The sequence below is a fragment of the Mytilus galloprovincialis genome, chromosome 1 (genome assembly GCF_965363235.1).
Source record: "Mytilus galloprovincialis chromosome 1, xbMytGall1.hap1.1, whole genome shotgun sequence".
In the NCBI taxonomy this organism is placed as follows: domain Eukaryota; kingdom Metazoa; phylum Mollusca; class Bivalvia; order Mytilida; family Mytilidae; genus Mytilus; species Mytilus galloprovincialis.
In genome coordinates, this window is record NC_134838.1 from 96,534,569 (window position 1) to 96,562,513 (window position 27,945).

A 27,945-nucleotide genomic window follows, 5' to 3' on the forward strand; every position below is an offset into this window, starting at 1 on the left:
TAGTGATCAAAAGTGGTACATGTTGATGTGAAATAAGTACATATCAGTATTGATTTCATACCCTTATTGAATGGGTACTGATATTATTTTCAGATTCAATTAGCCATTAAATTAAGTCATAAGGTAGCAAAATATATCTATAGTTATACAACAAGGTTATATGGCATACACAGAAACCATATTCCAAATGCTTACATGCAAGACTTAAAATGTTATTAGAAGAATTGGATTATGAACCTTTACCTTATAAGTAAATCCAACAAAAAAGAAAGAAAAAAGATCAAACAAAAGACAAGTAAAGTGAGCCTGTTTGCACGAGCACCCTTATAAATTTTAACTCTTTGGAATCTATACCAAATTTGAATTTGGACCAGTAAACCCTGGCTGTTTTAAGTATTGGAAGAAGCACATTGAAACACTTGCACTGTTGTATGCTTTGGATGAAGAAGTAAGCAACACCTTGTGATGATAAAATTTCAGAAATTTAAGGAGCAATGAAGGTAATCTACTGCCACAGTCTGTTGTATTGTCACTTGTGTGTTTATTAGTTTTGCATGATTTTGTCTGTTTTTCTTATTCTTTCTTTCTATTGTTCTGTATTCTCTTAAATTTAATTATGACTTTTGTTTTAAATAATGCATGGATCTGAGCTCAGATTTCTCTTTGTTTTATTTCTTCTTTTTTTTTGTAATTAAAAAAAATATAATTTAATTTGAAATTATTTTTTTTCTTTTTCTTATTATTTGCTGTAAACACATGTTTTATTTGAAATTTCATGCTTTTCATCACATATAACTAAAAGTATGCTGTATTTTCATTTGAGAAGCTTAAATATTTGGACTTCATAAAATAATTGATCAAATTATATAATTATGTACCCCTACATTCAAGATTGCAAAAAATGTGATTTCAAGCAATTTGTAAAATAAAAAAAATAGATTTTACAATTTAATGATAATACATGTATTATATATTTAAAGAAATTCTGGTACGAAATTATAACAAGTAAGTTTTGTAATAAGTGTCGACAAAATATCTTTGGGACAATTACACATTTATTTTATTTCCATGCATTGTTAGTGTGCAAAAATGAATTGAAGGAATCAGATTTGTATTCATTTAAATACTTAGGTTATACTTTTCAGATTCGGATACTGCACATACTGAAATAGACCCCACATCATCATTGCAGCAGTCAGCTTTATCATCATCTTTATCTTCATCATCTTCTGCTAATGAAATTGAAGCTTCTCCTCTCCATAAATTTTCATTTGATGGCAACTTTGATTCTCTGCGAAAACTTATATTAGAATGTGATGCGGATGTAAACCTTCCTTTGAAAGATGGATCAACACCATTACTTAAAGCTGCTGAAAAGGGACATGATGGTTTGTATTGTTTATTATGTTAATGTCATTCAAGTATACTTTAGATGTAGAAATGCCTTCAGACATTGTTGAAAATAACCTGTTTCCTTTAAAAAAAAAAAAAAAAAAAGATATTTTTTTCATACTTCAAAGACATTTTTAGAAATTGCTATCATTTCACATAATTGCATTAGATAATTTTTATGAAAGGTTTTTATAAACAAAAAATTTTTTTTTTAAATTTACTTTGGACAGATTAAATATGTTCAGTGTGGGGGACATTGAAACTCTGTTCTTTTATTAATGATAGATAAATTGTAGAATATGATATGTCCTTAATGTTGAGATTTATTACTGTCAAGTACAGTCCTTATTCATTTGATATTTTTTTAATTTACAAATCAAAATACACAAAGTAATAAAGTTCTTTTTAATTTCTAAACCTTTTTAGAATTAATGAAATTAATGCATCACAAATTTTAATCATATTCTATTTAGGATGTGTGAAGTTATTGTTGGAGTATGGAGCCAATCCAAACTCTGTGAGAGATGACAGATTTAGTGCATTACATGCAACAGCCATACAGGGATATAAAGTGTAAGTCATTCACAGTGTTCTCCCCAGGCCGTTTTAGCGCTGCGATGTTCAGCGCTATCATGATTTGCCGTGGTGGTATTTGGGCAGACCGCAGCGCTATTTTTTTGAATTTTCAAACTCCCAGTATTAATTTGTCCACATTCCGATCACGTGATCGACTGGTTGATTTATCTGAGGACTGGTTAATTCACCCAACGAAGTCAAATATCGGAGGGGCCAGTTCAATAAATGAGTAAAATGGCCCGATTTGCAAAACTTTTACTGTAAAATAAACCTTTCCTTCCTCGAGTTTTTCGTTTAAATAAGATGCAGAAAATTCATGTTCAATAACAAGGTAGTTGCTGACAAAATGTGTTATGGTGACTTGAATAACACCGGTATCACTCAGATTACAATTCTACCTTGACAGGTAAGTTTGTAAATAGCCTATAAAATACTTATTTAGCCTTGAGAATTGAAAGGTCAGTTTATCCCATTCATACAATAGAAGTTTACCTATAAGGGTCAGAATGGGATTTACAGAATAGAGAATAAATGTAATAGCAACAAAAAATAGAGAATAGAGAAAATGAACAACAAAATAAAGAATAGAGAATAATGCGGTGCAAAAGTATAAAGAATAAATGTGCAAAATAAAAAGGTAACTTAGGTAACTGTAATGCAATACCGATAATATAATGATCAATGTGCATAATTGATAAATAATCTTGTAACAGAAAGACTATATAATATAATCATTTTCATGAGAATTTGCTTTACAGAATGAGAGTTATTTTTAAGGCTATTTAAAGAAAAATGCCCTAAAAATTTAAAGAATACAGATATTAAAAAACCCATGCAGGTCCTCATGTGATTTACATTGTCAAAATATAGGACACATCTAGTCAAACTGGTTTTAAACTAGACATCTAGTCAAACTGGTTTGGTATAACTGACTGTTTCTTGCTCTAGATGTCTATTTCACAGTGACCTTATGTGTTTGTGCTAAGAGTACATTGTACTGTTATATTTATTGATTTTCTGTTGGGACATGACCTACATTGTAAACATGCAAAATAGTGGCTTGAGATTTCAACTGATATTAGTATAATAAATTAAAATTTGGAATATTATATCCTGGTTGATGATGGGTTTTTTTTGGGACCAAGATGTTTTCTTCATTCTTGTTCACATTATGATTATTTTAACCTTCAACATTGTTCAATGCACATTTAAAGATAGAAAAAATTTCAGCTCTCATGTAAAATATTTTGCAACTTAATAATAATCTGTCAGATTGGGTGTAAACAAAAAACAAGACCCTGCAAGCATAGTCTATTTCTATAACAGTCAAGCAGGTATTTTTTTTTACATCTGAAAAAAAAACTACCATGTAAAGAAATATGCAATTAAAAGGCCTAAAATAACCCCTAAAATTCAACATTAACAGATTTTTAACAATTAAATCAAGATGCACAAAGTTTTAAGTATTGGTCAGAATATAGGGTTCTTTTGTACTTTAACAATATCACAATAACAATAAAGTGACCTTAATTTTGGACAAGGTAAATGGCATGAAGCCAAATTTATCAACCTCTATTGTATGAATGGGAAACTGACCTTTCAATTCTCAAGGCTAAATAAGTATTTTATAGACTAAATACAAACTTACCTGTCAAGGTAGAATTGTAATCTGAGTGATACCGGTGTTATTCAAGTCACCATAATAGCTGTATAATGAAGACAACAATCATTTCTGTTAGGATTGTTGTGGCTGGAATGATTTATCTATTGTATTCTTAAAGTAAATTTTACCTTTCAGATGCTTAAAGTTGCTGTTAGATCATGGAGCTAGTCCAAACCATGGGGATCACAACAATTGGACTGCTTTACATTTGGCAGCTACAGAGGGACATACTGAATGTTGTCATTTACTGTTAGAACATGGAGCTAAACTCAATAGTATATCAAATGTAAGATCATGGCAAAACATGCTTTTATTAATATGCATAGAAAATTTTATTTTTTGGGATTTTATGCTGTTGATGCTTTTTTTATGTCATAAAGTGTCAATGGGACCCTGCTAAAAATATTTTCAGGGCATCTTTTCATAAATGAAAAATAAAAGATGTAGCAATGAGACAGCATCTGAACTGGGTATAGAAGAAAACAGTAATAAATTTGAAAGATGTGAGCTAAGCATATTTTACAACATTATGTTACTAAAAACAACACAAATACATATTGTCTAATTATAAGTAAAAGTTATCATTGTTAATGTCTACATTCAGCCTTGAAAACTGATTTAATCTTTGAAACACAAAATTTATTAGATAAAAGACACTAACTTACTATACACAATACAATGTACACTATTATATCTCATATTTGTTTTTCTTCCAAGGTTAAGTTATTCATTGCTCTATTTTTATTTAGACCACATGGACACCATTACACAGTGTAGTGCATTCAAATCTTGCTGAATGTTTGAGATTTTTGTTGACCTACCATCCTAAATCAGCGTCACGGACTTATAACTTAAATGAAGTAGTTGATTTATCTGATAAAGATGGCTGGACAATCACACACATAGCAGCTACTCATAACACTCCAGTAAGAATTTTAGAATTTTTAATACTTGTTCCATAATATTTTTATTTTGGAAAATTATACTCAACATATATATTATTCTTTTAATAAAATTCTGAGAAAGAGAGACGATAATTGTTCTAATATGTTGATCTATATTACAATGATAATGTGGATAAAAAATATTGAATAATATACCATTTTGATTAGCAGTGTTCTCCCCAGGCCGTTTTAGCGTCGCGGTACCGTGACTCTATATTTTCTTCCTATGGCGCTATAATAATTTCCATGACACTTTAATTATTTTCAGGATGTTATTTTACTCGTTTCTATATGGCAAAGCCATGTCCTAAATTTTGAACTTTCATCTAATTACCGCTTATGATCATAAAAATATATATCACCTTTAGTTGAAATCCCTTCAAGTCGGACAATAGAGGCAGTTTAGAGTGATTAATTAGGTGTTGATTGCCCTTTGGGTGATAACTGTTTGAATATGAATACCCAAAGCTGTCACTTGTGACATGATTAATACCAAGTGGTCTGCAATCGCAAATTTCGACAAGGAGAAAATGTAATCAGAAAGTCTAAAAATAATCAAAATATATGTTTGCAAAATGAAAATTCAAAGAAACGATCAATTTTTCTCTTTTAAACAGAGGTTGAGTTGTATCTTTTTATGACTTTCAAAATATTAGTATTACTTTCTTTCTCTTCCTATTACTTTTTTGTAAATAGAAAGTGAAAATTTTGATTTTGAGCTAAATAACTTTTGTACTTTCTTTATAAAGTGATCATACATAATTGGCTTTAGTTAATGTTTCATCCATTTAATGCATTAAAAACGCCATATTCATTCCCTATCTCTTGTCAAACATTGTTTATTTTCGTATTTTTCATTGGTTATGGCGGCCATTGAATATTTTAGTGTAAAATACTGATCGGAAGCGGATAAGATATGACAAAAAATCAGCATTTTACGATAATAATTACATATGCACAAATGGCACAGTAGACAGAAAACAATGATACCCAAAGAGAAAGCGAAGCAATAACAGACTATTTGTTAGATAACTTTGTTAAAAATATATATCATTTTGATAAAAAGAAACAACTGGGACTACTTCATTGAGTACCAAGAACCAATATATTTCATAGACATGATAAAGAAATAGTTTTTTAATAAAAATTTTATTGCTATATGATACTTTCTCTTCTCTTTTTTCCTACATATTTAGTGCAGTTGTATCTATACAGGTTGCACAAATAAACCATTCATTAATTTAGCTGAGTAGGTAGGGTAACTGGAACCACACATATATTTTTATTTGGTCCAAGAGGAAAAAAATAATCTGGAACTATAAATGAATATAGAAAACATAAACTGAAAATACTGTTATCATGGTTATAGTTTAATTGTATTCTCAGTTATGAATTCAACAATATAGACACAGAGAATAGGGCGGAATAGAATATTTTATTCACCAAATAAGGGCCTATAGCATACAAACAATATAATACATTTTGTAACAAACAATAACATATATTATATAAAGGAAATAACGCAATGCCAACGACACGACAAACTACATTGAAAAAAATACAATTTATTTTTTATGCCAAATGTGATGCTTTCCAAAATTTCTGGGGAGAACACTGAATTAGTCATTATTTTAGAATATATATGAATAAGTTGAAATGGATATATTGACATAAAACTTGAAGATTGTCTCCCCTTTATAATCTTGAATTTCATGATTATTTTTTAAGAATTTTGCAATTAGTTAAAAATAAAAGCTATCTTCAAATTTGTTGTCTCTGTCAGGATTTTGAAGAAGATCTGCCATGTGGCACTTTTGTAAATTAAATTACTATAACTGAATTGTAATAGGATAAAACAAACACACTAATAATGGAAAAAATCATTGATAGATGTTTAATTTCAACTTTAATAACACATGTCCTGAAAGTAAGGACACTAAAAATCGTCAACAGAAAATGCACCAATCATGACAGTGATAATGAAATACTGCTAATGTGAAATAATCTATTTTAACTTTCAGGATTGCTTAGATGTAATATTGAACCACTGTAATGTAGATTTAGAGAAGAAAGATAGATGGGGACGAACTGTGTTAGATGTCGCTTCACCACAATGTAATCAATACCTCAGACAAGTAGGCAAGTATTGTCTCCCTTGTTTAATACCCTTATGTTACTGTAGGTCAAGATCTTGCACTTATATTTATGTACTACAATATAAATGATGTCTTTGTATTTCTGCTCCTTAATTTTAGATCATCATTGAAATCTTGATACATAGAAAATTTAATATTTTTCTTACAATGTTTATTGCATTTTAAAATTTTAATTTAATTTCATTTATAATTTTAATTTAATTTCAAATTTTAAAATGATTTAAAGCAGGAACATTACATGTTGATGATTTTATAGTATTTATGATTTATCTTAAATTTCTTGTTTTTTGTTTTTAACAATGATGTATTTATATTTTACAGTTGATTCCAAGGATGTTTCTCTATCAGTGATACTAGAAATTTCATATGTTTCGTCATCCAATACAGACATGTTTACTTTACCCACACAGAAATTTAATATAGGAAGTGTATTGCTAGCACCAAACACACCCTGGGTCATATTGGAGAATAAATTACAGTTTGTTTTGACATCTTTCTTATCACAGCTAGATGTTGGTTTGAAAACAAAAAGAACCAGTAGATTGGATCCAGAAATAGGCGGAGACAGCATGCAGTATTCACTAGGAATCAAATTTGACATTCTCGATAGGTTTATGCTAGGTATTTAATCATAGTTCAATATCCATATAAAACAATTTGGCTGCATATTACTTCATGATGATGTGTGTTGGGGTCTTTTTTAGGTGTTAATTCTTGTGAACTGTTGTTCCTGACTTCATTTAATGTGGTTTCATTTGGTTTGCCTGTAGATAAAGTAACTAGATGTCTGTGGTTTCAAAATACATGTTGCCATGTATATGATGTCGGGATATATATGATCTTTTGCCCTAATGATGTTACAATTGAAATCCAATCTAAGAAAAAATTATACCTGTATAATCTTAGTATTGTATTGGAATAAGATTCAGTATTTTGTTTGCACCAATTATATTTTCAAGAAAAAAAACATGTGCTGAGGAAAAATTATGAAAAAATAACATTCTAGTTGTGTTTCTGTATACATGTTCTTGTAGGAATAATTATGACTGATTATATTTTTATTACATTGATTAAAAAGAAACAAATATTATTTGAACCTATTAATGATTTCTTTTCATACTGATATCCTAGCTGTTGGATCTGCTTGTTTCTATTAAAAGTGAAAGAAACATTTTGTAAAAGTATGTTTAAACCATTTACAGGTAGATTTGGTTGGAAGAAAGGTGACAGTTTTCAACAGCTGCCATATGATGTTATGTGCAATAATAAAGCTAATACTGTCAGTATTATAGTAGAAAGTAAGTATTGATAATTAGAACAATTACACATAGGGTATATTGTTGTAAGATGGAAGATAATATGCAGAGGAAATTTTTGCGTAAGAATTAAACATGTATGCTCCTTTTGCAATTTATTGTATTTATTGTTAGCATCAGAGGTAAAAAAAAAAAGTTCACTGTAGTTATTAACATGATCCAGATTTTTATGTCTTAATACTTGCTTGATTTGTGATAAATTGTATGAAACTAAAATTCATCTGCATAAATTCTTCTATATACAAAACAGAATAAAATTGAACATTTTTTATTGATTGAATTAAGGATTGATTGATGGCATGCTTACAAAACATGGCCATACATCAGTTAGTGAATCTTATACAATAGAGAACAGGATGACAAAAAGTAATGAATATGAGCAACAATAATTTGGTGATCTCCCTAACACAAGTCAAAGGCAATTTTTTTGTCTATATATCTATTACATCTAGTCAGACAGATATATTTTTATACAACCGCAAAAAAATTTTGCGTCATATAATGGTATCATGTAGTATGCGTCGTCGTCCGAAGACGCATTTTGTTTCCGTACAATATCTTTTATTTTAGGGAATGGATCTCTATAATTTTTTACCAGAAGGTTCAATACCACTTAAGGAAGGTTGGGATTGACTTTGGGGGTAATGGTCCCAATAGTTAAGGAATTTTTTTAGTTTTCAAACAATAACTTGTGTTTAAATGTATGATTCTCTTTGAAATTATACCACAAGTTTCCAAATCATGAAGGGATGGTTAGTATTGACTTTGGGGGTTATCCCTCAACATTTTTTTTTAGAATTAGGGGCAAAAGGGCCAAAAAGGGGAAAAACTAGGTTTTTCTGGTCAATGGACAATTAAGACAATTTAAAAGCAGTGTAAGGGAGGTAATTCAAAAACATTTAACATACAATGTTGGGTATGTTCTGATTTACCTCCTTTACACTTCTTGTAAATTATGTGTATAAAGAAATGTCAGGTTTTGGACTAATTGCAAAAAAAGGGGGGTAGCAGTTTTGAATTTTTTCCCCCAAATTTCTCAAATTCCAAATTTTTGAAAAATTTGAAGAAGAAATCTTTAATTGCACAGTATTGTGCAATAGATTTGTAAGATCTTGACATTTGTTTTGTGTCAGAAACTCATATTATGTCAAAAATTTGATCACAATCCAAATTCAGAGCTGTCAAGCTTGAATGTTGTGTCCATACTTGCCCCAACTGTTTAGGGTTTGACCTCTGCGGTCGTATAAAGCTGCACCCTGCAGAGCACCTGTTTTTTTTTGGTTCTGCAACTGTCCAATTCAACCAAGTTAAAATGCCACACTATACAACTGAAGATTTTCTGAATGGTACTTTTTGAGTAAGGTTTTTTAGAAAACCTTCATCAGAAAATAATGAAGGGTGACTTTCCAAGACAGTTATAATAGAATAAACTAGAACACACCCAGGATTAAATTCAAGTATATAACTATACGTAAGCCTTATTTATGTATTGGTATTGTTATCTGATAAAGTAATGCCGATTATAAGATGAACAGTTTTCTCTGCTTTCAAAATCTTTCTATTTGAACCTGTCGACCTAGAACTTATCAATTATTGGTAATATTAATTATTTGGAAAACAAAAGGGCCTGGAATGGAGTATTTTTTAATCAACAGCATTGTCCTATATTAGTTAGAAATAAAGTTGAATTCTTTGATTCGCTGTTATACGTCATGATGGCTAACAAATTAAAAACTGTACCTATACGCAAGGGCTTCCAAAACGGTCATATATTCCGGACATTTGATTAATGTCCGGTAAAAGTCCGGCTGGGCAAAGCATGAAACGGTCATATACATTTTAGTTTTCAAGGCTTTTTCGGTCATTTTAACATAAGTCACGATCTTTTTGACCCAACCTTTTGTCTTTAACATCTACACATTTCCGGTCATAAAAGTGACATGATGATTAATTACTATCAAAACAACCCCTACTTCAATACTTTCTAATTTTAATCAAGGCTAATTAGTTGTTGGACAGGTGATATCTACCTGTTCAGTTGACAGGTAAACTATGTTCAGTACCGGACATCGTGTAAATTGATCGGTCTTTTCACAATTATTTTCTTACAATGTAATTTCAGCGGTTTGTAGCTCATTGATTTAGTCCAAAAGATTAAAATTATAAGAAATTAGTTTATCTACATGATTTGATAAAAAAATTTAAAAGGTTTAAATGAAAAATCGTCAGAACTACGTCGAATGAACTAGAACACGTGTGCGCATGTGCAAAGGTGGGAAATTTAATTATGCATCCTTTATTTCTTCAAAATGCTAAAATTATCATTGATACCTGTATCTTAACGTTCATTTCAAGCATTTTGTTGAAGAAATAACGTGGAAAGAGCTTCTTCACTCAGTCATGCTTTGCAAACGTACACGGATTTTACGTATCCGTTTACGGTCCGATTTTACGTATCCGTTTACGGTCCATGTTTTACCATTGTCAAGTCAACATCCGGTTTTAGAAAAAAGTGATTTTCAAAACGAAAATGAAGTTTTTGACATGTCATTTTGCACAAATAAAGAGTCTATGGTAGATATGAGCACGCTGATGTGCACACTTTGAATGATGCACTGCCAATTTAACAGTGTACATCCAAACATCCAAAACAAAGTAAAGTTTAAAATCTAATGTCATTATCATTGGAATGGCCATCTGATTACCATAATTGCCTTTTGTGACTTAGTCTTAAGGGATTAAAATCGGGATCAGATATAAAATGTCTGGCTGGCTCAAATGTTTTTTGGAAGCCCTGCTATACGCCTTATTTTAAGTCCAGATTTTTGTCATCTTAGAAAGTCATACTGATTAAAAGTACAACAATAGGAAACAATGTGACAATGATTGAATTTAGTAGTGTCAACCCTGTGATTATGACCCGTGTATATAGCAAAATCCTAAATACACCTTTTGGTGGTGTGCCTGTCAGATGCTGAACATACAGATAAGGTAATAGGTTACAGGTGAATATACTATTGGTATCGGTATTGGATTTGACCCAAAACTTGTTAATTATTGGCATTATTAATTATGAGGAAAACAAAAGGGTCTGGAGTGGTGTAATTTTTAATCAACACCATTGTTCTATATAAGCTATATATAAAGGTGATTTCTTTGATTTGTCATTTTTACCCCATGATGGCTGATAAATTGGACTTAGTTATTTTAGTATTATAGATGTCACAAATTTATTACAGATAGTATAGAAGCTTTGGCCTGTGATGTCATGTTCCCAGTGTCTGTTCTACAAAATTACATTAGATTGGTAAGTTTAACAGACAAACACTATAGATGACGAAAGAGAGTGAAAATGTGAAAATGTTTTGAAAATTTTTGTATTCATGTTACAATGGTTTTTTTTTTAGATAACTTTAGAATGTGTATGTGTGTATCCATGGTCAACTAACACTTGTGTATTTAAAAGTGATATTGATTGAAACATTTTAGTAAAGTCTATAACTTGATATACATTATCCATATATTACTGTGGATTCATTTATTTTCATGGGTACTGATTTTTCGAGGATTAAGGAAAAAGTACCAAGTCCATGAATATTAATTTTCGTGGTTTTGCTTAAGTATGCATACAAGCCTAAAAAAAATTTGTGATTGGTTGAACAGTTAATTTCTGGTTTCACCTGTACACACGAAATCTATGAAAATTGGTGTCCAACAAATAACACAGAATCCACAATAGATGGATCTGTTTTGTATGCTGCTGTTCTATTCATGACAATCCTCCTTTTTTTCCCTTTTTTTTCAGAAATTTATACAAATCAGTGCTGATTAATTCTTTTTTACAGGGGTTATATCCCTTGGAAATGTAAATACATTTTCTGTAGAAAATTGTATTGTAAGCATTCTCATGCCTAAATTTTATGTAAGATAACTATGAAATTTATATTGGTACTGCTTAAAAAATCAGTACATATCAACTATTGTAACAAGAATTACATCCTTTGAAATACCACATTTTCTATTAAACTCTTTTCTTCCATTTTTAGCTTGAACATTATAAAAGCGTCGTGTTTTATGGACCTGATTCTACAGGAAAGACTTACTTAGCCAGGAGATTAGCTAATTATATTGCTGTAAGTTGTACATAATGTGTTGGCCACTGTAGTTGAATATAAGTGCTTTCATTTCCAGTCGAATTTTTGAAAGATAACTGACCAGTAAATGTAGTATATTTAAGTTTGAGTATATAAGACACAGGGTATGATGAAGACTTTTTTCAGGCCCAAGTTTACATGGCATATTTGTAAAGTCACTAAAGACTCCTTTAAGAATTTTTCATTGATATTTCATTAATATTTGTAATATACTACCTCCTCAAAAATACCTTACCTTTTGCTTTGTAAGTGCTCACAGTTCATTTTGTTGGATCAATAATTTATTTCACTTGAACTTGTTTTTCTTTTTGCTGGTCTGAATATAATGATATTTAAGAAAATAGTTTTTATTTTATTTTGTATATTTGTAGAAAAAAGAGCAGGAAACAGGAAAGATTACAGAAATTCACCATGTTTCATTGAACGAAAATTATAGTCACAATGATCTAGTCAAATTACTGAAAAATACAGGTATTTAAAACTAACCTCCATTTTATTTAGAAATTGTAGATTGCAAATCGCTAGACTAGAAAATTGAGTCTAAAAGCTATTAAACATCAACTTTGCTTTTCTTACATTGTCAAATAAAAGAGACAGATCCTTTAAACATTAAAAAAATTAAACTAATAATGTTATTGACACATGATTAATGCTGAAGTTTTATCAGAAAAGAAAAAAGAAAATATTATATTGAACTCATTAAATCTACTTGTATGCATTAAAAGTGAGAATGGAAATGGGGAATGTGTAAAAGAGACAACAAACGACCAAAGAACAGATAACAGCCAAAGGCAACCACTTGGTCTTAAACACAGCAAGAAAACTCTGTACCTTGAGCTGTGCTTCAACTGGCTCATAAACAAATTCTGTACAATGTAGAGGTTGATATCAAATTTACAAACATTAAAATCATAGACCTCACAAGGCATATTAATCTCTATAAGTTTAGAATGAATCCAGTACAGAAATGTAAAGTTGTATACCTATTACTGGGCTCACTACTTCAGAATCATAAGGGAATGTGTACCTTCACAGTGACTTATTTGCTGAAGTCACCAATAAGTATAAGCCCAGTCATGTTGTAGTAGTTTACCGTATTTCATGTATGATACATTTGGTTTTGTAGGTTGTATGGTAAAAGAAGACAATGAAGAAGCGGATTGTAGAGCACCTATTTTGATTCTAGATAATTTAGATAATATTAACATTGCTGAGTTGTTTGGACCTTTACTGAATGCTGTAGAACATAGAGGACAGTTTCATTCTTTTACTCTTAATGGTAAACAAGATTTAATACACCATTATATTTTGGCAGAAGAAAAGTAATTTTATCAAAGTAACTTTAGCGAAAGTAGAATTTAATGTTCAAAGCATGTCAAGTTTTTCTCATCTTTGACACTTCTGAATGAATGGTATTTAAAATATTTCATATGAAAAAGTGCGTCCATCAACATGAAGAAATTGTTTTACAAAAAAAAACAAGTGTATTGACCAATTAACTTTGGAATGGTCTTTTTAAGATATTTGTTTTATGAACTTTAAAACAGTTATAGGTATTGGCATTAATATTGCTAAATAGGTGAAATACCTTGTACAGGTGATCTTTTCCTACTATACTCGTGAATTTCATCTTGGTAATTTTGGTCTTTTAAAAATGCTTTTAACAGTTGTTTATAAATTTTAACCAGAATTGAGACAATTTGAGAAAAATTAATAACCTGTCACATTGTTGAAACCAGAAATATAAAGCGTTAATTAACATTTACAGGTGCTACAGATGAGGGTGGTGAAGATCTGTATTTCTTTGTAGATAATTTATACATACTTGGAACCATGAATAAATCAAGGTATGTTGTTTTAATTAGTGCATGCAAAAACAATTAAGTTTGGTTTTTTTACCAAAAAGGGATTAATATGCTGATTTTAATGTTTTGAGATATCAGAAAGATTGGTTTTTTTTCCATAGTAGTGAAGCATTTACATCATCACTGATTAAATATATTTTTGTTCTTATTTGGTTACAGAACTGTAAAGTACAAATTGGTATACATGCATAGGGAATTCATATCAAAATGCCAATTGACCTGTTGCTCAAAATGAGAAATTCATCTTCTCAAAATGTTGACTTATTTAAAAGACACAGATCCATTCATCCAGTATGTGTATTATTTAATGTATCCTTTAACATAGATTTATCCCTTTTCAGGTCTATTGGGTTGGACTTTGGTATACAACAGAGATTTCGATGGGTACATCTACGTATTGACATTGAACCCATACGTAACTTGTTAGCCAGACATCTACTTAGAAGATTTATCCATATAAACAAGGGCCAGTTGCCATCTTCAGACAGTACAATATTTCGAGCTGTGGAATGGGTTGTTTGTGTGTGGCAAAGACTAAATGATGGTTTAGGAAAACTTGGTCTACCAGATGTGGTGTTCGGTCCTTACCAATTTTTGTCTTGTCCCCTGGAAACTAATGATCCACAAAGTATTCAAAGGTAAGTCTAAAGATTGGTTTATATGATAAATTTAAGAAAAGACTAAATTATGTGCATCTCTGACCAACAAATTTTCTCACTACAAAGCCCATATCTAGAAGCTTAATATATTTAGATTTATGTACCGATGTTTAAAAGGTACCAATACCTGACATAATAAGTCACAGTGACCTGTAAATTATACTTTAAATTGAGAATGGAAACATGTAATATGTCAAAGAGAGACAAAAACCGACCAAAGAGCAGAAATAACTTAAGGCCACAAATGGGTCTTCAACACATTGGGAAAATCCAACATCTGGAAGCAGGCTTCAGGCAGTATTGGTCATTTACAATAACCAATTGTGTTTTGTAGTATTTTCAACAGATACAAGCTTTATAGATGATGTATATAATCTTTTGTTACAGTTGGATGGCAACAATGTGGAATAATGTTATTTCTCCAGTCGTTAAAGAAGCTGTGATAAAGAACAGTGGTAAAGATGCCTCAGATATTGGCCAACAGAAAGTTGTCAGTACAGCTTTATATGTCTTAATGCAAAGGGCTGTTGTACCAGGATGTCCATTGTCTGGTCAAGGTGAGAAACAGATTATTTTTAAGGAACCAAAACAACAAAAATCAGCCATTTTGTAATAAAATTGAGAATGGAAATGGGGAATATATCAAAGAGACAACAACCCGACCATAGAGCAGACAACAGCCGAAAGCCACCAATGGGTCTTCAATGCAGTGAGAAATTCCCACACCCTGAGGCTTCCTTCAGCTTGTCCAAATGTTCGGTTTAATATTTAACACTTAATTTCAGTCTTATGTTAGCCTCGGTTAATAATTTTCGTCATATAAGAAACATTTAACAGCACTATATATTAATATCAGCTAATGTCAACTATATTTATGTCAGTTTACCATAGGGGTTAAAATTACAGAAGATCAGGACTTCCAATCCTTTATATTGATGTTTCATACAGGACCCATGACTTAAGGAGGGCTTTTCTCTTAGAAATTATACTAAATCTTTCATTCTTTGACACAAAAATAGAACCATTGATTTCTATTTCTATGCAAAACTAAAAGTTAAGATATGTATCAGTATTGGGTTACAATTATAAAATAGGAATACTACAAACCTATAGTAATAGCTGAAAAACAACAGCTTTAAAGAAAAAAGTGTTTGTCAGAAATCTTAAGATTGGCACATATTTACTTTCAAAATACGGCATTGCTCATGCTGATAAACTGTAATAGTGTAAGAAATTATGATGTGAAGGGATGAATAGAAAACTATGTACATTTGTGGCTTAATCATTACTGACAGTGGTTTAAGAAAAAAGATTTAAATTAAATCACATGGGTGAAACAACTTGCTGAAAAGTATAGATTATCGGGTTTTCTACACATTGATATCGTAAAATATCAGCCACGAGCCACAATGTGAACCTTTTTGGCGAGTGAGCGTAGCGAACAAGCTAAAAAGTTTCACATTGTGTCGAGCGGCTGATATTTTACGATATCTATACGAAGAAAATCCGATTATCTTTTTATACGACCGCAAAAATTGAAAATTTTTTGGTCGTATATTGGTATGATGTTGGCGTTGTCGTCGGTGTCGTCGTCGTCGTCCGAATACTTTTAGTTTTCGCACTCTAACTTTAGTAACAGTGAATAGAAATCTATGAAATTTTAACACAAGGTTTATGACCACAAAAGGAAGGTTGGGATTGATTTTGGGAGTTTTGGTCCCAACATTTTAGGAATTAGGGGCCAAAAAGGGCCCAAATAAGCATTTTCTTGGTTTTCGCACTATAACTTTAGTTTAAGCGAATAGAAATCTATGAAATTTTGACAAAAGGTTTATGACCACAAAAGGAAGGTTGGGATTAATTTTGGGAGTTTTGGTTCCAACAGTTTAGAAATTAGGGGCCAAAAAAGGTCCCAAATAAGCATTATTCTTGGTTTTCGCACAATAACTTTAGTATAAGTAAAAAGAAATCAATGAAATTTAAACACAAGGTTTATGACCACAAAAGGAAGGTTGGGATTGATTTTGGGATTTGAGGTCCCAACAGTTTAGGAATTAGGGGCCAAAAAGGGCCCAAATAAGCATTATTCTTGGTTTTCGCACCATGACTTTAGTATAAGTAAATAGAAGTCTATGAAATTTAAACACAAGGTTTATGACCATAAAAAGAAGGTTGGGTTTGATTTTGGGAGTTTTTGTCCCAACAGTTTAGGAATAAGGGCCCAAAGGGTCCAAAATTGAACTTTGTTTGATTTCATCAATAATTGAATAATTGGGGTTCTTTGATATGCTGAATCTAACTGTGTATGTAGATTCTTAATTTTTGGTCATGTTTTCAAATTGGTCTACATTAAGGTCCAAAGGGTCCAAAATTAAACTTAGATTGATTTTAACAAAAATTGAATCTTTAGGGTTCTTTGATATGCTGAATCTAAAAATGTACTTAGATTTTTTATTATTGGCCCAGTTTTCAAGTTGGTCCAAATCAGGGTCCAAAATTAAACTGTTTGATTTCATCAAAAATTGAATAATTGGGGTTCTTTGATATGCCAAATCTAACTGTGTATGTAGATTCTTAATTTTTGGTACTGTTTTCAAATTGGTCTACATAGTCCAAAGGGTCCAAAATTAAACTAAGTTTGATTTTAACAAAAATTGAATTCTTGGGCTTTTTTTATATGCTGAATCTAAACATGTACTTAGATTTTTGATTATGGGCCCAGTTTTCAAGTTGATTCAAATCAGGATCCAAAATTATTATATTAAGTATTGTGTAATAGCAAGAAATTTTCAATTGCGCAGTATTCAGCAATAGCAAGAAATCTTCAATTGCACAGTATTGTGCCATAGCAAGAAATTTTCAATTTCACAGTATTGCGCAATAGCAAGAAATCTTCAATTGCACAGTATTGTGTAATAGCAAATATTTTCAATTGCACAGTATTGCGCAATAGCAAGAAATATCTAATTGCACAATATTGTGCAATAGCAAGAAATTTTCAATTGGAGTTATCTTAACTTTCTTTGTCCAGAATAGTAGTTGAATCATTGTTTTATACAATATACAATGTATATTCACTTTTACTACCAACTGATAAATTAAAACAATCTTTACCATTCTGTGATAACAAGCACTTTATTTTACATTTTAATATTCTATGATGTATTTAAATGAGTAGTTATTGTTGCAAACTCCATAAGAAATTTGAATTGAGATCAGTTTTGGAAAAAGGGAAAGGGGGGTGTGAAAAAAAATTGGGGGGGGGGGGGGTAAACTTGTCTTATTTCAGATTTCATAAAAAAAAAGAAAATTTCTTCAAACATTTTTTTGAGAGGATTAATATTCAACTGCATAGTGAATTGCTCAAAGGCAAAAAAAAAATATTTTAAGTTCATTAGACCACATTCATTCTGTGTCAGAAACCTATGCAGTGTCAACTATTTAATCACAATCCAAATTTAGAGCTGAATCCAGCTTGAATGTTGTGTCCATACTTGCCCCAACCGTTCAGGGTTCAACCTCTGCGGTCGTATAAAGCTGCACCCTGCGGAGCATCTGGTTATCGTTCTAGTACTGGTCGTTTCTTTCTCCCTAAGAAAATTTTAGGCTTGACAAAAGCAAGCTTGATAACGTCTCCTCTCGCATTGTGACGTCGCTGATAATGCCTGGTCTCGTTTTGAAGACTTGATACTAGAATTACGGAGCAACAGAGCAGGGTGATATAGGCAGAGGGAAGGACGATAAGACTTATGATTATACTTGCATTGATTTAAACACAATGTTATTTTTTTCCAGATAAAGAACATTTTCTTCACAGTTTATCTGGGACTAATGAACTTGATATTCCTATAAAACAAGATAAGACATCAAAATCAACTGGACTTTCTAGACGTTCTAGGGAAAATAGTCCAGTCAGATTACAGAGGTATGTTATATCAGTGCAGAGGTTTCTTATCAGCAAGAGTATTTAAGGTATTAAAGTATTATGCTTTTCTTTAAAAGTTACCATTTTTATGCCCCTGCTTAGTGGAAGGTGCATTAAGTTTTACCCTTGTCTGTCTGTACAACTGTATGTCCCGAAATTAGTTTTTCGTTCTCTAACATCATTAACATTTGTTTGCCTCATCCATATAAATCTAATACAAAATTGCTTATTACCACAAAACACAGACCAAGTATGAATTGAGGTGCCATCACGAATGTAAAATACAGTGATTTTTTAATTTCTGTTCTCTAACTTAAGTTTGCCTAAACCAAATGTTATGAAACTTACACACAATGCGTTAATCACAAACCACATATTAAGTACAAATTTGGGTAGCGTCACTTTTACTATTTTTGAGTTATGTACCTTTTTAATTTTAAATGCTAGCAGGAGCACCATCTGTGTCAGATGTCCCAATTATTTGGAAAGGAAACCTCAGTAAATTACTCAACCCAACATTCTTTAAAATTGAACTTTAATCAAATTGTACATGGAGATATATATTTTTATGCCCCACCTACGATAGTAGAGGGGCATTATGTTTTCTGGTCTGTGCGTCCGTTCGTCCGTCCGTCCATTCGTCCGTCCGTCCGTCCGTTCGTCCATCTGTCCCGCTTTAGGTTCAAGGTAGTTTTTGATGAAGTTGAAGTCCAATCGACTTCAAACTTAGTACACATGTTCCCTATGATATGATCTTTCTAATTTTAATGCCAAATTAGAGTTTTTACCCTAATTTCACGGTCCACTGAACATGGAAAATGATAGTGTGAGTGGGGCATTCATGTACTGAGGACACATTCTTGTTATATTTACATGAATTATGTGATATCATGTTTTCTATTTTAATAGGAATTCAATAGGAAGTGACAGTAAACCTGACATCATGTTGGCATCATCCAGTATCAAAAGAAGAAGTCTCTCAGATATGTCACTTCAATCTACTTTTGAGGCAGAAGAAATAAAACAGGACACACAACAGGCCAAAGTTCCCAAGTTGGAAATTAGATCTCCTGTGATATTCTCTAGAAACTCTCCTTTACGGGCTTCAACACCTGCTGGAAATTTTTGGGAACCAGATAACTCTTCACACATAGTTAGATCCTATAGTGTATCAAATCGTCCAAATTCCTCCCAAGGAAGGAGCACTTCAAATATCCCACAAGTATCTCGTAGGACAAGATCATCAGAAAATTTAACCACTTTTGGAAGTCCTTATGGATTTAGCAAGCTTAATAATAACAATATCACACCAAAATTAAAGTCACCATTTTCATTTTCTCTGGCCACACCAACTTCATCTTTAACTTCATTTAAATTCTTGGAGGCCAAATCAAAAGTAACTACAGGAAGTCATATAAAGCGTACAGCTCGAAGGAGTTTAGATTCCGCTGACAGACAATTTAGTGCTTTACCTAACAGGAATGACAGACGATCCTTTCAACCTGACCATTATCTTGGTACAAATTGTTGAGAACAAAAGTTATGTCCCATCAATGTGTTCAATTATTTATTGTACTGGTTATTATTTATATCAGTAATTAAATTAATGGTTTCTTAAGTTACAGCATTGTTTTGTTTTTTATGTTTAGATAGATAAACTATTTGTTCTGGAGTTTATTTTAGATGGTATAATTGTTACTGTTTTATGATCTGTCATATACCTACTTCCTGTTTTCTGATACATGATAATTTTGAATGATCAATGGCAGTATGCTTATCAAGACAGCACATAGTACTAAATGGGTTTTTTGTTTATATTTTTTTATTTTACCTCCAACAGTTAATTTTTTGCGGAAAAAAATGCTTAAAACTGGTAGGATTTAAGGAAAGATTTAGTACAAATGTTCTTATTATTTACATTGGCAATGAGAGGAAAGGGAAAGAAAATCTCAGTTTACATGGTTATAGTCAAGTGTCATTTATAAATCTATTTGAAATTAAAGATTATTTAGCATTCAATTTTAATCAGGATCAATAAACAGTAATAAACTTTTAAAAAGATTAGCAACTTAAAATGCTCCATGTTTCACCGTTAAAACAAATAAATCCATATAAATGTACTTTATAAATTTGAATTAAAAATTTCATGAATCAGTGGATATGTCAATAGCTAATACAGGAAGTTTCTTATTAGAAGTCATTCACTTTTAAGAACAAGTTAAGTTTATAAGTGTGTCATTAAAACTATAGTGTTCCTTTCCTGGTTGAGTAGGTTCAAAAATCAAAATCTTTATGTTTTCATCTTTTTTTTGGTTGTTGAATATTACATAAGAGTTATTCCAAATTGATGCACATTTATTAGATTAAAGTGTTAAGATTATCATTAACATGACCCAGATTTAAAGTGTCCAAAGCTACAAGTATGTCATGTTGTGTATTAGTCATATGGCTTTATGATATCATTTCAGTCATGCATCTCAAGTAAGCCAAAGATTATAGATGTAAATGGGACACTTTATTTTACAAAGATAGCTCCTTTAAAGCAAGCGTATGTTTAAAAAAGTATGATTAATTCATTGACGGTTTGCTCTATGTGATTCTGTGGAAATGATATGCTCACAAGATCCATCCTTCTTTGTATATTACATATATGTTTAATATTAAGCTTGTATAGAAACATAATAGATTTTATATACAGTACATATATTTATTTTTCCACAATCTTTATTTTGACTGTTTTGTTATTTGTTGACGTCTGTTTCTCAACTTATTAGATAAATGAAATATATAGCCTGCTATATACACATTTTAAGTTGTGTAATAAGTCACTATTTAATGCGAACCATCTAAATTAAATTTTCACAGCTTTAGTGCTGAATGATGCTTTACATTTTTTCTAGGTGTCATAGAGAATTTATATTAAGCCAAACAAAGACACCTTTCAGTTGTAAAATTCTGTACATAGGATCTTTTTTTATTGAACAAATTTAGTTGCACAAGTGAGAATTTTAGCATTGTATATATTTCACCAGGATTGTGCAATTTTCATCTGTTTATTTCATGTTTTGGATGCTTTCAAATTGCAATTTTGAAAAAACAATGTTGTTTTATTTCAAGTTATGGATTTGTATTATGTTGATAGAAAGAGTTGTTTCAGTAAATATTGAAACATTTTACTTTAAAAGGACATTTTAAGTTTTTACATGAAGGTTGTAAAATTATTTATTTTAAAATCAGGAATCATTGTTGTTTACAAAATACTGTTTATGAAATAATGAGGAAATTCTCAGTAATTTTGTTAATCAAATTTTAATCTAGATATGCAGTACAAGTGTTATATGTTGTGTCATTGTGAAAGTACTGTATATTACTGACATTGTTTTTGTAAATAATCGCATACAACTTGTATCTGTATACTATATATGTGCCAAATGATAATGCAAGAAATTTGTGATAGAATTATTATGTAATTGTGATAATTACAATGTATAACAGTTGTATACTATACCTGACATGTATTGGGCATTCATAATATTTTGATTTTGTATTTGAAAATTACAATACAGAGGATCCGCTTAGTAAATTTGTCTGTATTTTAAGTTCAACCCTATATATAACTTTATATAAGTCTACAAAGCTTTCATTCTCAGCATATATTTTCCATGAAAATTTTATGAACAAAATGAGACTTTGTACTCTGTAACAAGCAGAACTTCTTCCTAAGTTGAAAGTTCAGTTGTATGAACTACAAAATGTTTAAATATCTTTCTGTAATATGAACAAGTACTCTGGAGCAAAATATGTTGCATTAGATCAAACAGATATAGGGGAAAAACACAGTTTGGATATTTCCATTTATTGTTAAAGATGAACTATTTTAGAGAGAACCTTTGAACAAAGTTTATACCTATAATGTTCCATATAAAATACATAAGACACCTGAATCAGTGTCTATACTTATCCTTGAAAATCTAGATATCATGAAGAGTAATTATAATATCACAGAAATTCAGTCTTCCTTCAGTATAATTATATAATTCTTCAACCAACATCTCTGGAAATTTGATGGTCTTGTACATACATGCACACCATAATTTCCATAAGTACTTTCTATGTTTTTATGGTCAAAAATTTTTTCTGTGACATTTCATTGCACAACATTTTTTCAGCACAATAAGGATTAGATAATTCATTGAGAGCTTCACTTATTGCTTGGCACAAACTTTTTTTTGTCATCCAACAAATAAAGATGAAAATGTTTTTATAAAGTTTACCGCTTACTAAACTGGTGCTTGTGATATCAATATGTATTAAAACATGATAAATCATAAATCAACTAAATTATATCACGAGTTGTGACTAGATTTTCTAGGGTTCTTTACAACTTACCAGACTATGTTGACATCTGCCATTTGTTGAAGGTATAACAGTGACCTATTGATGTGTTTATACACCTATAAATAACTAAAATTAATGTTAGATTTCAATGGGACAGAATAAGGAAATGTTGGGGTATGGGTAACACTATCTGTCTTGTGGGGCATAAAAATTACACAAGTATAGTTTACTGCTTTGAAAGGCAGGAAAAGTTGTAGAAAGTAATACTATCAAAACAAGCTGGTTTTTTTTCTAGATAATTTAACAATGACACTACAATGCATAGAAGGACAATTATATATTGAAGAGCAATATTATGAACTTTTCATTGGTTTTGTACATTATTTTGATTTATCTTGATTTTTTGAATGGAATAGTAGATCTGTACATCAGGCAGCATTTAATGTATAGGTTGTGTTTTTAATAGAGATTATATTTAGTTGTTTGTTTTCATTTTTATCATGTTGATTACCTTGCTTTTTTAAAATCTTCTTTTCTTGTTACACATTGAACCAAAAATTATTTTTTATGTTAATAATTTTCTGACATATTTCCTCTGCTGTAGATCTCTTTAATAAGTCATTTTCTGAATACTGCATATTTACTTATAACAAAATAAGGAGTTATTCCCCTTTTAGATTAAGGCTTTTCTCTGCAGTTATTTGCAGCTATATTTGTTTTACATGATAATGATTATTCTACCTCTAACTTACTTCTAAACATACGTGAAATACCTGATAATGTCTTAAGATAAGTAATTGATCTTTAATTATACCTCTCTATTGCTTTCAATCTGTACTTTTCCTTGTGAAGGGAAGTAACTCCTTTCAAAATATATAATTTTAGAATTCAGTGCCTTCTAAAGGTGGTGTAATAAGATGTTTAAATTGTTTTTATACAAAAAAAGCAGATTATTGTTCATTGTTTCAGACATTCATTGTTGTGATTTTCATTTCAAGAGCTTGACTTTTATATTTGATTATCATTATGCCTCTTCTATATTAAAAAAAATGTCATTAAATTGGACATAGCTTTATATTTAGCTGGAAACTTATACACCAGTATACAATGGAGCAACATGATAACTTTTGTGTATGGGAAGTTTTGAAAATCATTACAACATCACATAAAATAGACCAGTTTTGAGTCAGTTCCTATATGAAGATTCATTTTAACACATTTGTGTATACCAGTATGTGAATTCATATAAAAAATAAGATCATAAAGTATTTTTTTAATTTTTTATGAATATCCATACAAAATGGATCCTCAAATTATGATGCATTATAAGGTAATAGCAGTTTTGGGGATAAATTTTGTATAAAATGAAGAAAAAATGTACTACCACTGGCTTGAAATGCATATTTTCTAGGCCTCAACGCTACTTTTGAGAGCAAAACGAACATAGTTGGCTAAGAATTAACTTTCTCTTTATCCTTTATTTATTTAGTTTTAAAAAAATGTATCAAAGGGACTGACTTGGGACTGACTTAGAACTGACTATTGCTTATTGGAACAGGAAAAGAAATATTCTTTCTTAGTGCTTCTTTATTTCTCAACTATTTATAATTATTTCTCATGGAAAAATGGATTCAGAAAATCAGACAATAAAAATAAATTATCAAATAAAGGATTTTGATTTTCTTGTTTATGTTTCTTGCCTTTAGTTATATAATTAATCACATTTTCCCCTCTGCTGGTTTCACTATCCATAGTTTTCAAGATAAAAGACAATTATTTACGTTTTTCCCCTATGTTCTATTTAAGTTCAGATCTCAGTGACTGAGTGGTCTAAGTAGTTCATTAACAGTGATTACAAGCCTGAAATTTCTTAAGGTTGTGTGTTCGAACCCTGCTTGTAGCAAGATGTGTTTGATCCCTATCTTGATTGACAAGGATTGTCAATGTTCTTGCCAAAGGTCAGTGGGACTCTTTTGGGACAACAACTTCTCATCAATAAAAAATATTAGCCTCGAAAAGGTCTAGGTAACTGAAAGTAGCATAAAGCACAACAAACAATCTTGTTTATGTCAAGGTTCAAATGAAAATTTGAATTGAATATGATTAGTGTTTATATATATATCCACAGATTGACTGGGTTTCTTCCTATTGATGTAGGTAATTAATGATTAAGTTCAGCAAAATGCATATCATTCTTGAAAGTTTTACATAATATGTTAGGCATGTTATGTGAATGAATAAGTAAGACTTAAATCAGTATGTCTGCTGAAAAAACAACATTGATTATATGTCAATGAGACATCAACTCAACAACACAATGTAAATATTCAAAAGAAATCTTGTATTGTCGTCCTGAACATACATGAAACATTTGCCACTGAACATTAAGCAACCAACAATCAATCAATCATATTGTATTGTACAACAGACAATTAAAAAAAAACACTCAACCCTCCCTTTTTATTTCAATCAGTGGGCAGTCACCATGAACAGATGCAGCCATTTTGAGAAGGTAGGGTTTCCAACCATGGAATGTTCACATAATTATTTTTTTTAGGAAAAAAGGGGGGGTTTCCACCCTTTTTTTTTGGGGGGGGACCCCTTAGATTTGCCAATGGTTACACAGATTAATTCACACACACACTTACATTAAACAAGGACTCAATTGTACAATGTACTGGTATTGCAGACTTGAACAGTTGCCAGGAAGTTGAACAATTTACCAAGTGTGAATAATTTATTTTAGTAAAACTACTTGGTCAATATTTCAATGGGATCATCATGTAATGATTAATCATTCCAGTTTAATATGCATGTCAAAACACAATATTATTACATACAAAAATATTTGTACAACTAATTACAAAACAAAAAAATATATAAAAATTATTTACAAACTTATTTTGTACAATCATTATAAAACATGCAAATAAATACATATAGTTTGACCTACGTCCAGGTTACTGAAAAGTAGATATTTTTTTAAGTCTAAAAAAGGGAACCAGCCCATCTCGCAGACCACTTAGCAATAAGTACTATGCAAAATCGCTAAAAATATCTTGGGGAAAGTGTTTAATATGGATTTTTTTTCCAGCCGACCGTGCAAGGGCTGTATAGCCAGTCAAGGTCGTTAAAAACTTCCATTTGTTGAATATGGATTTCAAACATCATCATATACATGGTTGTTGTACAAAACACTACTTCTGTGGAGTTTTCAGTCCTGATTTAAGAACAACAAATTTTGATTCAATGGAAAATATTTAGTTGAATACAACATTTGATTATTGATGTGACATCAAAACCATGAAAATTGGTACACCATAATGAGTATTACATACTCATACACTATATTGATAATCTTGTACAATATCAGTTCATTGCACTTTTAATTCAAAATAGTTGTGACATGTTTATTTGTCATTAGGAAATGGGATTTCCAAGTTTATAGATTGTTACATAATTGGAATTCTGTCTGTTCAGTCTGTTATTTGATGACTTTACCAGTCAACATTTCTCTGATAAATCAATTAAAAACAACATTACAAAATTGCTATACATGCAATATTCACAATTTCCTATGCTGATACAAAGTAGCTGTAGTTATATTGCATGGAATTCATGGCATTTGGAAGATTATTTCAATATTTATCTGTTCGTAACTATGCCTCATTTATGAATTATTCTTGATAGCAACAGCTTTTCATGGTGATGAATCAAAGTAAATGCATGCATTTATATATATATTGCTTTAAAAAACTTGAAACGTAGCATGAATCTTCATAGATTTGAAAATCTAGGTCCCTCCAAAAAAGTCCAAAAAAAAAATTCCTTCAATAACTTACATACTGTAGATTCACTTGTTTTTCCTGGGTACAAATGTATCTATTTTCGTGGATTTAGGAAATCTTGAATTTTTCGTTGATATTTGATTTTGTGGTTTTGCAAATCTCTGCATATAAAGCATATAGAAAATCGGTAATTTGTTGAACATATAAATTTGTGGTTCACCTGTACCCATGAAAATTGGTATCAAATGTATAAAAATGAATCCACTGTGCTTTAATTATACAATAAAGATGTATTTTGATGTGTTATATGGCATGAAAATTGGAACTAGATATATTTTGCAAGTATAAAAAAAAATCATTTTAAATTTTGATAGTATTATTTGTATGTAATATTTCCTGAACTTGCAATAATAAATCTCATATTTGTGGCCATTGTTTAACCGTCACATGAATAAAGGCACCTTCCACAACGGATTAACTCTGGCTGGAAAGAGCATCGTCTAAGCAATTACTAAGTCACAAAAGATTTATCAATCAGCAAATAAATAGTAATACATAAGCAATCAACAGTTGACCGGGACCATGTTATGAAAATATCCCCTTGCATACTTTTTACAATCTATTAAATAAATACATACAAAAAGGCATTTAAAGTTATATAAGTTAACAAAAAAAACATAAACACAATCACAAAAATGATGGAATGTTTATAAACTACCATAGGTCACACAGTTCTTACTACACGACTGAAATAATTCAATGTTTTGTCTTGCATGTTTTTCATCTAAAACAGTGTTGATAATTTTGAACACAATTTTATCTTTTTTCCCAGAATTCCTTCTGCTACATTCAGATAGTTTTCAATATTGATGATTTAAACCATGTTCTTCATTGGAATTTTATTTTTATTTAAGAATGTCTTTTATAAACAATAGTATGAATGTAGTCCAGATACTGGCTGTGAGACATTGTGAATTGTCTTTGGGTCCTGTTTGTGAATATTTCCTTTGTCTGGGCTCACATGATGGTGGGGTTTGGCCTATGGTAATGGTTTCTATGAACTCTGCTGCTGCAAGACCACAGTTCTCAAATACATAATTCTCCAAACAACTCATGGCTATTTTATTAAACCTGAAAGTAAACAGTAGGTAAGATATTGACCAGGTATA

At 30.6% G+C, this 27,945-nt stretch overlaps 2 protein-coding genes across 3 annotated transcripts in view; one reads left to right on the forward strand and one right to left on the reverse strand.

Moving 5' to 3' along the window:
- LOC143046025 (cortactin-binding protein 2-like) overlaps positions 1 to 24,660 on the forward strand; it is a 42,489-nt gene extending 17,829 nt beyond the window's left edge. For both annotated transcript variants that reach the window (XM_076218979.1, XM_076218986.1), the window contains exons 7-22: positions 1,146 to 1,388; positions 1,866 to 1,965; positions 3,767 to 3,917; positions 4,381 to 4,557; positions 6,597 to 6,714; positions 7,053 to 7,352; positions 7,934 to 8,029; positions 11,287 to 11,354; positions 12,094 to 12,180; positions 12,573 to 12,672; positions 13,328 to 13,480; positions 13,970 to 14,048; positions 14,408 to 14,704; positions 15,113 to 15,282; positions 18,521 to 18,650; positions 19,560 to 24,660. In XM_076218979.1, coding sequence (XP_076075094.1) covers positions 1,146 to 1,388; positions 1,866 to 1,965; positions 3,767 to 3,917; positions 4,381 to 4,557; positions 6,597 to 6,714; positions 7,053 to 7,352; positions 7,934 to 8,029; positions 11,287 to 11,354; positions 12,094 to 12,180; positions 12,573 to 12,672; positions 13,328 to 13,480; positions 13,970 to 14,048; positions 14,408 to 14,704; positions 15,113 to 15,282; positions 18,521 to 18,650; positions 19,560 to 20,181 — 2,891 coding nt within the window. In that variant the 3' untranslated portion in view covers positions 20,182 to 24,660. The remainder of the gene's footprint in view (positions 1 to 1,145; positions 1,389 to 1,865; positions 1,966 to 3,766; positions 3,918 to 4,380; positions 4,558 to 6,596; positions 6,715 to 7,052; positions 7,353 to 7,933; positions 8,030 to 11,286; positions 11,355 to 12,093; positions 12,181 to 12,572; positions 12,673 to 13,327; positions 13,481 to 13,969; positions 14,049 to 14,407; positions 14,705 to 15,112; positions 15,283 to 18,520; positions 18,651 to 19,559) is intronic.
- A 1,046-nt stretch (positions 24,661 to 25,706) lies between these two features.
- The window catches only part of LOC143046036 (uncharacterized), a 35,614-nt gene continuing 33,375 nt past the window's right edge, over positions 25,707 to 27,945 (reverse strand). Inside the window, exon 5 of the mRNA XM_076219000.1 lies at positions 25,707 to 27,907. Within this exon, the coding sequence (XP_076075115.1) occupies positions 27,682 to 27,907 (226 nt within the window). The 3' untranslated portion in view covers positions 25,707 to 27,681. The remainder of the gene's footprint in view (positions 27,908 to 27,945) is intronic.